At 41.0% G+C, this 13,154-nt stretch overlaps 1 protein-coding gene across 1 annotated transcript in view; it reads left to right on the top strand.

The window, feature by feature from the left end:
* Positions 1-213: 213 nt before the first annotated feature.
* SLC16A10 (solute carrier family 16 (aromatic amino acid transporter), member 10) overlaps positions 214-13,154 on the top strand; it is a gene marked incomplete at its 5' end in the record, with an annotated part of 75,118 nt that continues 62,177 nt past the window's right edge. Inside the window, one exon of the mRNA XM_014531272.1 lies at positions 214-301. Within this exon, the coding sequence (XP_014386758.1) occupies positions 214-301 (88 nt within the window). The remainder of the gene's footprint in view (positions 302-13,154) is intronic.

Below are 13,154 nucleotides of genomic sequence, written 5' to 3'. Positions count from 1 at the left end.
GATGGTTGTGGACAGTGACACAGAAACAGATGAGGCCTGTGTCTGGAGATTGCGTCTGAATAATTTTTGAACTGGGAGGCCCCACGTTTTCATGTTGTGCTGTGCCCTACAGATTATGTAGACAGTGACAGGTGGTGCCAGGGATAGGCTACTGGGCCCTGAGGAGGAGGGGTGGGCAGGGAAAGGCTGGCTCAGATGTCAGATATGTGACTGTTAAATGCCTGCAGAACATCAGAGGTTGATGTCAAACAGGTAACTGGAAATGTGAACCTGGAGCCTCAGAGTGAAGCTGAGGCCAGAGGTAGAGCTTTGGGAAGAGTGTGTGTCTCTAAGAGGAACAAGATGTCATAGTACAGCGGTTCTCAACCTGTGGGTCGAAACCCCTTTGGCAGTCGAACGACCCTTTCACAGGGGTCGCTAAGACCATCCTGCATATCAGATATTTACATTACGATTCATAACAGTAGCAACATTACAGTTATGAAGTAGCAACGAAAATAACTTTATGGTTGGGTCACAACATGAGGAACTGTATTTAAAGGGCCAGGAGGTTGAGAACCACTGTCATAGTAGAAAACAGAAATTTTGTTTCAAGCAGACTTGGTGGCTGCTTCTGGTAGTTTAGTTAGTTTCCACTGAAATAATCTTATTTGTAAGTAACAAAACTTCATTCCTTAAGAAGTCTTTCCAACATTTAGATTTTTCTAATTCAGATTTACAGTTTTCCAAAGGAAGTATTGCATTTTTACTATCATGGTTGTAAGTATTTCCAACACTTAGTACTAAAACTTAGTCATTTTTCCCCCTTTAATTTAATGGGACCTCTGAGACCATTGGCATTTATGGTTTCTTTCATTCATGATGTAATTAAGCCAGTCTGTAAGTCTTTTTTTTTTTTAAAGAGAGACTATAATTTTATTTTTTATATTTTTATTGATTTCAGAGAGGAAAGGAGAGGGAGAGAGAGATAGAAACATCAATGATGGGAGAGAATCATTGATTGGCTGCCTCACGCATGCCCCACATTGGTGACTGAGTCCATAACCCAGGCATGTGCCCTGACCGGGAATCAAACCGTGACCTCCTGGTTCATAGGTCGATGCTCACTCACTGAGCCGTGCCAGCCTGGCTGGCCTGTAAGTCTTATTTTTATGAAGTTCTAGGCCAAGAGATTGTGAAAATAGCTTAGAATAGTTTCAATTAATTTATGTACAGTGGGGCCTTGACTTACGAGTTTAATTCGTTCCGTGACGGAGCTCGTAACTCAAATTACTCGTATGTCAAATCAATAGTGAACTAGTGAGACACATGATGCTGGGCTGATGTTGTGGTGTTCACTGTGACGTTCGCTGCGCCAACTAGCGGTGGGATATCTGAAGCTGGCTCGTAACCCGAATTTTAGCTCGCAACTCAAAGCAAAAAATCGGCCGAGAGATGGCTTTATCTCAAAAAACTCGTTAGTCGGGACCCTCGTAAGTCAAGGCCCCACTGTACTTCTAATTTAAATGTATTGACAGTGGAAAACTCATTCAACAGGCAGATGATGTTATCTTGTAGATCAGACTTCACAGCATTTAGTAACTGAGTCAGCTACTTCATTCACAATTCATAATGAAAACAGCTCATGTTTAAGTGTAGGCTCACTTAAAAAATTGTCTAGAAAGAACAAACTAAAAAAATTGTCTAGGAAAGCTATTAGAAAACTAAAATAAATGAAATTAAGTTCTTTTTTGACTAGGATGGGATGTTGTACTCTTTGTTAAGAAGCATGACTTGCTGTTGCACACTCACACTAGACATCTGAGGTTTGACAGGTGGCGGAGGAAGTGCTGTCTGTTTTTTTGTGGTGCTGGCTGGCTGGAAATGGAGTCCGTTCTAATTCAGATAATAACTAGTTACCTGGCTACACACAGTTGTATTTTGCTTTAGTTTCCTGTCACGGTGTTATTGGTGAGACTCAAGATAATGGAATGTTTGAGTGCTTTGGATGTACAAAGCACACAGATATGTCAGACACTGCTGTTACTGAGCAGGTTGGCACCGTGTCGCTATGTGGGTGTGTGTGTTGACTCACGTGCCACGCTGTAAACTCTCAGCACTCAGGTCCTGAATTGCTCTCTGGTGATTGAAGCCCAGCTGAAGGGGCTGGAAGTGCAGTGACCCTGGAGGAAGAACCAGTAAAAGCAGGGGGTGGATGAAGAGGGAATTGATAGTTGTGCAAGAAGAGGGTGTCTGCCTTATGTTGTAAGCCAAGACACCCTTACCCTTCCAGTAACTGTTTGGTCTTTCAGTCTCATTTGGCTTCATTTACAAGGTCTGTATTAAAGCAAATGTCAGGGTTTAAGGCGGTATTTTGTCCATGCTGTCTGCTGTTGTGCTGGTTTGCTGACAAGTACATTTGATATCTAATAATTATGGGAAGAAGAGAAAAAGGGAAGTTTAACTAAACCATTTTTTCCCCCTCAGAATTTGAGTAATAGAAGCCATATAGTCTTTTAAATTCCATGCCAACACACCCAGCAGAAAGAGACTTGCTAATACCAAAGGACTGGAATTACAGAAGAGCTATGCATGTTTTTTGGTATTCACTTCAAAACACACTGTCTCCTGTAACTTAGAGTTCATTTGTTATGTGTATGCTATGATAATGAGTTTTGTCTATGTTTTTTGTAACTTTGATTAGGAAACAAATATTAATCCACTTAAATTAAAAGGCATTTTATTTTGAAAAAAGATTGGGTAAAAGTAATGCTTAATCCAATTAATCTGTCTTCCTCTAATTCATCATGATGACTTTGGTGTCTGGTGGCAACTGAGAACCGGTTATGGAAAAATATCAAGGCAATGTAATCCCTATTATTTATGGTTACTTAAGAGGATAAATTAACCATTGGTCAGTAATCTTTGGATAATTATTCTATTTAGTTGGAAATACCTTGAGTTTTTTGGAAAGCAAGTCAGTTAGAACTGTCAAACTAGATTAGCTTTTCTAAGTCTAATAATAAGTGAATGGAAACTAGTTGCCTTCAGCTTTTTCTCTCTGTATTGTAGTATGATCATTCTTTAACTCTGGAAACTATACGGAACAACAGGGAAAATATATTAATACACTATCTTGTGGTTTTCAGGTAGGCTGCCCTAACACGTAAAGACTTGTGACCTGTGTATGTATTTTGGTTACTAAAATTAGGCAAGTTAATAACATTATAAAATTTGTTTGAATATAGATTGTTTAGGAAATGAGTCTTTTGGTAACAGCAATTCCATTTATTTGTGCATTAGATAAGTATTTTGAAGCAGTCAACATTGTTGAAGTACTGTATTTATTAGGTGCTAGGTGTGGGAATGGGAATAAATAAAAAGATATTTCAATCCCAAAGGAATAAAAGTTCTTGCTGTGTTTTCCTCATGGTTATAGTGTCTCAAAGGCAGGCCAGTGTTCATCTTTTGGAGCTTGAGGTCTTCATTTAGGAGGTTCCCAACGCATCTTTGTATTTGAGAGCAAATGAGATTGCTATGCAGCTAGAATTAGATAAATAAATACAATTTATTTATCACAATCAAAGTATTGTCATTTTGATAATAACAGAATTCACATGCTTACATAGTAGGAAATAAAACAGAATCCTGCTATGTATTGTTTCCAATCAGTTGAGAAGGATTTGTGTCATTATGAGAAACAATACTATATGTGGGATTGAATTACCATAGAACTAAAATATAAATTAGGACATTTAGATAACAAATGCAGATTTAGAAATCTTAATAAGGACCCATTTAAAAAGAACCACTTTAATTTTTAAAAGTAACTTTATTTAGGGATAACTATATACAATAAAATTGGTGCCAGTTTTAAGTCTACAATTTGATGAGTTCTGACAAATGTATACAGTCGTGTAACCAGCACCACGATGATATAGAGCCTTCCCATCACCTCAATATGTTCCTTTGTCGCTCTTTGCAGTCAGTCTTCTGCTATACCTCAGCCGCTGGCAACCATTGGCCTGCTTTCTGTCACTATAGTTTTACTTTTTGTAAAATTTTCTGTAAATGGAATAAAATAATACAGTATGTTTTCTTTTATGTCTAGCTTTTACTCAGAATGATGCTTTTGAGATTCACCCATGTTTTTGCATGCCTTGGTAATTTATTCATTGTTATTGTTGAGTAGTATTCTGTTGTATGTCTACCACAATTTTTATCAATCCTTATGTTGATGGACATTTGGCTTGTTTTTGCTTTTTATAAATAGTGCTGCTAGGAACATTGTGTGCAAGTCTTTGTGTGGACATATATTTTCACTTCTCTCGTGCACTTTATTATTATTTAAATTTTATTCTATATGCTTTTCTATATTTTTAAGTTTCACAAGAGGATAATACTATCCTATATAATAAAAGCCTAATATGCAAATTGTCCCCATGGGCAGCACAGAACATGACACGTTGCTGGCAGCTGGTGGCAGGTGAAGGCACTGCTGGCCCCAATGGGCCCCAAGAGTATATGCAAATTAACTGTCAGCCAAGATGGCGCCTGCAGCCAGGCAGCTGAGAACAAGATGCTTGGTTGCCCCAGCGATAGAGGAAACCAATTTTCCCGCCTGCAGCTGCGGGGCTCTGAGCACCTGAAGCAACAGCTCCAAAAGATACAATGTTTCAATTATAGAAGCTAAAAGATGGTGGTTAATCTGCATACACAGGCTCCAAGCCATAGAGCGAAGCCAAACAGCCCTGAAGCCACGGAGCAGAGAGGCCTCCCGGCCCCGTGATCAGCGGAGCCAAGAGGCCTCCTGGCCCCGGGATCAGTGGAGCCCAGAGGCCTCCAGGCCCCGGGATCAGCGGAGCCGAGAGGCCTCAGGGCCCTGGGATCAGCGGAACTGAGAGGCCTCCCGGCCCTGGGATCAGCGGAGCCGAGAGGCCTCCCAGCGCCGTGATCAGCGGAGCCGAGAGGCCTCCTGGCCCCGGGATCAGCAGAGCCAAGAGGCCTCCTGGCCCCGGGATCAGCGGAGCCTAGAGGCCTCCCGGCCCGGGTTTCAGAAGAGCCGAGAGGCCTACCGGCCCCGGGATCAGCGGAGCCTAGAGGCCTCCCGGCCCGGGTTTCAGAAGAGCCGAGAGGCCTACCGGCCCCGGGATCAGCGGAGCCTAGAGGCCTCCCGGCCCGGGTTTCAGAAGAGCCGAGAGGCCTACCGGCCCCGGGATCAGCGGAGCCTAGAGGCCTCCCGGCCCGGGTTTCAGAAGAGCCGAGAGGCCTACCGGCCCCGGGATCAGCGGAGCCTAGAGGCCTCCCGGCCCGGGTTTCAGAAGAGCCGAGAGGCCTACCGGCCCCGGGATCAGCGGAGCCTAGAGGCCTCCCGGCCCGGGTTTCAGAAGAGCCGAGAGGCCTACCGGCCCCGGGATCAGCGGAGCCTAGAGGCCTCCCGGCCCGGGTTTCAGAAGAGCCGAGAGGCCTACCGGCCCCGGGATCAGCGGAGCCTAGAGGCCTCCCGGCCCGGGTTTCAGAAGAGCCGAGAGGCCTACCGGCCCCGGGATCAGCGGAGCCTAGAGGCCTCCCGGCCCGGGTTTCAGAAGAGCCGAGAGGCCTACCGGCCCCGGGATCAGCGGAGCCTAGAGGCCTCCCGGCCCGGGTTTCAGAAGAGCCGAGAGGCTGAGAAGGATTTGTGTCATTATGAGAAACAATACTATATGTGGGATTGAATTACCATAGAACTAAAATATAAATTAGGACATTTAGATAACAAATGCAGATTTAGAAATCTTAATAAGGACCCATTTAAAAAGAACCACTTTAATTTTTAAAAGTAACTTTATTTAGGGATAACTATATACAATAAAATTGGTGCCAGTTTTAAGTCTACAATTTGATGAGTTCTGACAAATGTATACAGTCGTGTAACCAGCACCACGATGATATAGAGCCTTCCCATCACCTCAATATGTTCCTTTGTCGCTCTTTGCAGTCAGTCTTCTGCTATACCTCAGCCGCTGGCAACCATTGGCCTGCTTTCTGTCACTATAGTTTTACTTTTTGTAAAATTTTCTGTAAATGGAATAAAATAATACAGTATGTTTTCTTTTATGTCTAGCTTTTACTCAGAATGATGCTTTTGAGATTCACCCATGTTTTTGCATGTCTTGGTAATTTATTCATTGTTATTGTTGAGTAGTATTCTGTTGTATGTCTACCACAATTTTTATCAATCCTTATGTTGATGGACATTTGGCTTGTTTTTGCTTTTTATAAATAGTGCTGCTAGGAACATTGTGTGCAAGTCTTTGTGTGGACATATATTTTCACTTCTCTCGTGCACTTTATTATTATTTAAATTTTATTCTATATGCTTTTCTATATTTTTAAGTTTCACAAGAGGATAATACTATCCTATATAATAAAAGCCTAATATGCAAATTGTCCCCATGGGCAGCACAGAACATGACACGTTGCTGGCAGCTGGTGGCAGGTGAAGGCACTGCTGGCCCCAATGGGCCCCAACAAGAGCTGGACCTCAGTGGGATGGTGGAGCAGTGAGCGGGTGGCACCAGGTCAAGGCGGGTGTGAGCAGGGGCCAGCGCTGAGGGAGCTGGGTGGGGGGGCCCGGCCCTGATTCATCGCCCCACAGGCAAGATGGTGAAGCAGGTGAGGGGGCAGCGCCAGGCCAAGGTGGGATGCCAGATGAGGCTGCGGGGCTGCAAGGCTGAGTGCGCGAGCTGGGGCTGCGAGGCTGGGTGCAAGAGCTGGGGCCCGATCTCCGCAGGCCACCCTGAAGGACCCCCAACTTGTGCACAAATTTGTGCACAGGGCCTCTGGTATATATATATTTAGTTAAAAGAAATTGAGACTACATGAGGAGGTGAAATAGTGAGAGGACTCTGGAAGGACAAGTTTTTCACTGAGGTGATTGGTGGCACTGCCAGTCAACAGTCAAACATGGCTGAGATTTCCTATTTTTATAAAAGACTGAAGATTGAAACCAGTCAGTGGGAACTCACTGAAGACTTGCAGTGTACACTATTTGGCCTCGGCGTGCACGGTGTGGGGCCTCATGATGGTCCATGGAGCAGTGAATGGGAGGTAGAGATGTGGGTACAGGCTAAGGAGTGAGGAAGTGCCGTTAAGGGGAGAAATAAGGTGGAAGCTAGAGGAAAACTGGGTCAAGAGAGGGTAATAATTTAATTTGTTAAAGACGGGAGTAGTTTCAGGCGAAGGAGCCTGTGGAGAGGGAGCAGGTCAAGTTACCAAGTGGCTAATTGATGGAGTAAGGTTCAGGAGCAGATCTGGGACGAGGAAACCCCGAGCACAGCAGGTGGGGGTGGGTTTGCCAGAGGTGCCACCTGTTTAGGGCCTGGAGAGAAGACAGTAAGGACCAGAGCAAGTGGAGGTAGGTTGGAGAGGATCAGGAGGCGGCCTTTGTTTTCTCTCTGTTAAGTGTGGCCTGTGGGGTTGAGTAGCAGATTTGAAGAGAGTGGCAAAGGTTGGGGAGCTGATTAGTGATAAGGAAAAGGGTCGATAGAACTCAAACAAGATTGGAAACCATGAATTTGTAATGAAACCAGTTTCTAAGATTGTGGCTTTTCCCCCCTCAACTGTTTTGAGCCTGATATGTAAGCAGGGAAAGTGAACTGAACAGTTGATATGAGGCTAGAGGAGAATCGAAGCAAAGCCATTTCGTGTTTTCTGTCAGTTTCCCACTGGCTTCCTCCTCTCTCCATCTTTTAATACACCATTCTGAGACTTAGAAGTACTTATATGTTTTAAGTCTTTGCTGAAGTTGATGAAACATTTAACAACCGAATGCAATTTTTTGGTGCTATTTTAAATATTGTGGTAAAATATATGTAACATAAAACCTACCATTTTAACCATTTTAAGTGTGCATTTCAGTGGCATTAAGTACATTGGCAATGTTGCATGCCCATCGTCACTATACTAAATTTTATTTTTATAGTACATTTTTTTAAATTGATTTCAGAGAGGAAGAGAGAGGGAGAAATAGAAACATCAATGATGAGAATCAGTGAGCTGCTTCCATCAGCTGCTTCCTGTATGCTCCACACTGGGGATTGAACCCGCAACTCAGGCATGTGCCTTGACCGGGAATCGAACCATGAGCTCCTGGTTCATAGGTTGCTGCTCAACCATTGAGCCACACTGGCCGGGCTATACTACAATTTTAATCTGAACATGACTTTGCCATCTCTTTTCCTCCCTTAGTATCACTCCTGCTTTGTAAATTCAACATAGGCCTTTACTGGATTCAGTATTTGTGTTTTTGAAATGGAGGTATTGATAATCGTATATACTGAGCTTAACTTTGGCAGGTGCTGTGCAAGGCACAGGTGTGGCATTAGTTCTAATTCTTTGTTAGTTTCTCTTTACCTTACTAGACATATAAGGTCCATGTGCAGGGGCTATCTATGTCTGTCATATTTACAGTGATATCTGTACTGTCCAGCACAGTGCTTGGCACATGGTAGGCATTCAGTGAACTTTCTGAACAATGGAAGTCCTTCACTGAAGAAATTTATTTGTTGAATAAGTTCTTTCTGTATGCTTTATATGAAGTAGGCAAAACTTCTATTTACACATTAATACAGATTACAGGGCATGGCACATTCCAGTGTCTAGTTAATTAGTAGAAATAAAAAAGGGTTTATATTTGCAGTTTCATCTTGGAGGTTATTAGAGCAGATTGTGCATTAAACAAATGGTTGTGCAGAATTGGCAGCAGTAACCCTGACGCCTGAAGACTGTAGTTTAATTAGGATAACTTGACAGAAAGTGAGTTAATCAAATTTGAGAGTTGAAAGAATGTTCCAATAATTTATGTTTAAACCACTTCAAATATATCAGCAGGTAACAGGAAATTTAGTTGCAGAATGCTCCAAACACCAGTACACCAGTGGATTTTATGGTTTACAGTAATGTTTTGGAGAAAGCAAAGCAATGAAATGGCTTGGGGCTGTTTGGTTCTATTACCCTATATTAAATATAATACACCAGAGTTTAAAATATTACCTTTGTTAAAGATAAAGTTTATTAATAAATTAATTTAGGAATTCTATTTTTCTTTTACAGTTACTTTTGTGAATTAATTTGGTTATACTTCTATTTCTTTAAAAAATATGCTTAAACCCTGGCCAGATGGCTCCGTTGGTCCTCTGTACCAAAGGGTTGCAGGTTCAATTCCAGGTCAGGGCACATACCTAGGTTGTGGATTTGATCCCAGTTGAGGTATGTATGGGAGGCAACCAATTAATGTTTCTCTCTCATATCGATGTTTCTCTCTCTCTCTCTCCCTCTCCCCCCTTTCTATAAAATCAATAAAAAATATGCTTGATATGGGCATTTCTCTGTTAACTGGTATTAGATAAGGAAAGCAGTATCATTTTTTCCCAATTGGCTTATGGTTAAACGGAGGTAGAGGCAAAATACACATATAAGAATTAATGAATAATGCATTCCTATAACAGTAATCACAATATGTCCTCTGATTCTGAAATGTAAGGTTCAGTGTGTATTTGTAAAAAAAAACAACAAAAAAACCCAAACCCACCTATGGATGCCCTTTAAAAAAAATCTGCCTCCAGCAAAGTATTTTTAGTAAAAATGGAAGGAGAACAGAAAATGTTATTAGGAGCTATAGTTCTATCATTTTCTTGCCTTTTTTAACACCCCATAAGCTAAAACCAGAGTTTGGTTTTAGGAACCAGTAATGGAAATTTTCTTATGTACCACCAGTAAAATCTAGTACTGAGGAGTTACTATGGCGTGTGTGTGTGTGTGTGTGTGTGTGTGTAGGAGAGCAGGCAGACAGACAGTAGACATAGGTCTTTGAAATGGACGTCCTCAACTAAAGACTAGCAAGAGAAATGTAAATGAGTAAGGAGAGGGGAGTGGAGAGATGAGGGGAAGTGGCAGGAGAGGGAGGAGCAGAATCAGAAGAAACAAAGACCGAAGCTGCAGTCTCAGTTGAGGATGTGTAAATGCCACTTCTTTGTCTCTCCTCCGTCTCCGTCACTGCAGCCTGCCCACTCTTGATGCTGGTGTTCAGCCCACTTTAGTGAGAGGAGCTGGCTCTGTAAAGGCAGGATCTGTGGTCTTGGTGCCTGCTGGGCTGACACGAGCAGGTTGCGTCTCCGCTGGGCTCGGGAGTAGCAACAGCACAGATTTCCTGAAAACAGTTCCTCCTGTCATCATATTTATTCCTGAGTTGTCATGTTTAGTTATTCAGATGTATGCTGTCCCCAGCTCCTTACAAATCAAGCAAGCAGCTTTTGTTTTTCTTCTTTCCTTCCTCCCCCCACCCCTTATTTCCATCTTGTTTGTTACTCCGCTTTATTTTAGTCAAGCACACACATTTGAACATAATGGTTACCGTTTCCACTAGTAAGCATAGGATTTCCTCCTTATCCTGTGGACTCCTAATCCTATGGTATATAATGGTGAATTAAGACATTTAAAGATGTTACATACATGTAACAACATTGGTACATATCAAGAATATAGTATTGAGTGAAAATATGAAGCTGTAGAATGTCTAATATGTGTAAAACAGTGTTACCACGTTTCATAGACTCTAAAACACTATGGTATTAGATGCACCATTATTTTATGTACCCCAAGAAAAAGGGAAAACCTGCAGATAAAGTTGTGATGTAATGCTTTATTATGGATTGTAAGATGTATCTCAATTTTAGAGATATTATAATGTGAACAAAATATGATCTTAGAATTGAAAACATAAGGTAAATATCTTTTATTGGGACATACTTGTGTAGTAAAAATATAAAAACATGCCTGGAAATGATGCATAGCCAATTCAGGATGTAGTTTATTTCTATGAAGAGAGGGAGGGGAATAGAGAATGGGGCCACACAAGGGGCTTCCACTCTTTGATTTACTTTTAAAAATTTAAAGCAAATATTGCAAAAGGTTAAGATTAGACAAAGCTGGTTGGTGACTTCCTATAATTTTCTGTATGCTGTAAATATTTCATAATGAAATGTATATATTTAAAAGCTACATAAAATACAAGTTGCAAAAGCCTATATGTAGTGGATCCTATTTGATTTTGTGTTTTTGGGTTTTTTTTCAGGCGTTTTCTTATGTTTATCATACCATAGCCGTGGGTTTTGTTGTTGTTGGAAGGTGGGAGGCTTTCTATGTCTCCATTTTGTGTATGAATTAAAAGATGTATCATATATTAGTAATGATAAAAAGAGGGGAAAGTAGTTAATAATCAAGATGTTACAGAATGAATAGGATTGGTTGGCATTATTTCTTGCTGTTAATAGTAAGAAATAAGTAAGTAAATAGTAAGAAAATATTTTTTATGTACCTTTGAAGTCATTTGTCTGGTTGCTCCCTTGTTCTTTTAAAAACTTATTTATTAAAACATTTTTAATTGATATTTATAGACAGGAACAGGGAGGGGGGTAGAGAAAGAGAAACATCGATGTGAGAAAGAAACATTGATCTGTTGTCTCTTATATGTGCCCTACTGGGAATCGAACTCACAACCTGGGTATGTGCCTGACCGGGAATCGAACCTGCCACCTTCTTGGTATAAGGGTCGATGTGCCAACCGACAGCCACACCGGCCAGGGCCTTTATTCATTATTAATGTCATTAATTTATTCATTCATTTATGACTATGAGTCATAAGATGTCTAGAGAGGAGTCAGGTCTTGAGAAAAAGAATTATTGTATATTTGAACAAAAATAAGTACCGTCATGCCTAGAAATCTGAGAGACACTTTTAAAGTAGGGTCATGAAACTTACAAACTTTTTTTTTACTGAAACCTAAAAAGAGTGTTTTAGTTTTATCCTCCTATCACCAGATGAAAAGACCGTAGTAGAATGTTTGCTTATTGTGCCCTAAGCAGTAAGGAATCAAGGGGCTGAAAGGGCTATTTGATTTGTCACACTACTTTAGAGACCTTTTACCTTCTACATCCATGAAAAAGGAATGCTTTTCATATCCTATAATATCATTTTAGTATCACACTTAGGTGTTTTATAGTACTTACTGTGAAGTACAGTCACACCTCTTCACCTAGAATCTCACTCCTTAGGAGGTTGCCTGATGACTCATAAGAAGAAGAAGCTATATATGCATGATGATCCTCACTATACCTTTGTGTAAGAAAGTAAAACTTTGGAGGCAACTTAAATGTCCCCCATCTCCAATATGATCAAATAAATAATGGTCTCATAAATAGTGAATGTCTACTTTATGAATTGTTTCAACTACAAATGATAACGAGTAACATGTAGCTGCATGGAAAATGTTTGATGATGAAAAGAGCAGGAAATACCACATGACTATGACTAAAAATGTGCATGAATGTGAATAAGGATGAAGAGAATAGAGAAAAACAAAAGAGTTGCATTAGGATGGTAATAGAATTTTGAGTGAATTCTTACCTCACCATTTGTAAAATAAATTTATACTTAATTTTTTGGGGGTGGGCAGATCTTTTAAAGAAAAATTTGAGTGTCTCTAAGAAAATGGCAGATGGAGGATGGGGGATGCTAGGAAACTGAAAGTAAGTGGGCCTGCCCTGGCCAATTTGGCTCAGTGGATAGAGCATTGGCCCTTCTGAAGGGTCCTGGGTTCGATTCCGGTCAAGGGCACATACCTTGGTTCCAAGCTCGATCCTCAGCCCTGGTCGTGTCTGTGTAGGAGGCAACCAATTGATATGTCTCTCACATCGATGTTTCTCTCTTTCTGTCTCTCCTCCTCCCTATACTCTACCTAAAAATCAAAGGAAAAATATCCTCAGGTAAGGATTAACAACAACAACAACAAAAAGTAAGTGGGCCTTTGAAGATAAAACTAAAACATTTTAAGCCAGATTGCTTTAGCAATGCACATGTTGATTATTTAATTTTATCTTTTGGAAGAATGTTGGCCTAGTGCAATTGTGTGGAAATCAGAATATTGAAGAGGATTGGTAAAAAAAGTGGGAGGATCAAAGCCATTGTGACTGGCTTATGTTGGTTAGTCAATATTTGGTTATTTGCTTTGAAGCTATTTATTTGCAATAATGTCACTAACATCCTCAAAAGAGCCAAAGTCTGACCCTGAGATTGTAGAATCTTAGCTAAGATTCTACATGACATGAAGGATCATTTGTTTTCTCTACACTTCTTC

This window comes from Myotis brandtii, unplaced genomic scaffold (assembly GCF_000412655.1).
Source record: "Myotis brandtii unplaced genomic scaffold, ASM41265v1 scaffold8, whole genome shotgun sequence".
Lineage (NCBI taxonomy): Eukaryota > Metazoa > Chordata > Mammalia > Chiroptera > Vespertilionidae > Myotis > Myotis brandtii.
This window is presented reverse-complemented; position numbering and strand designations above follow the sequence as displayed.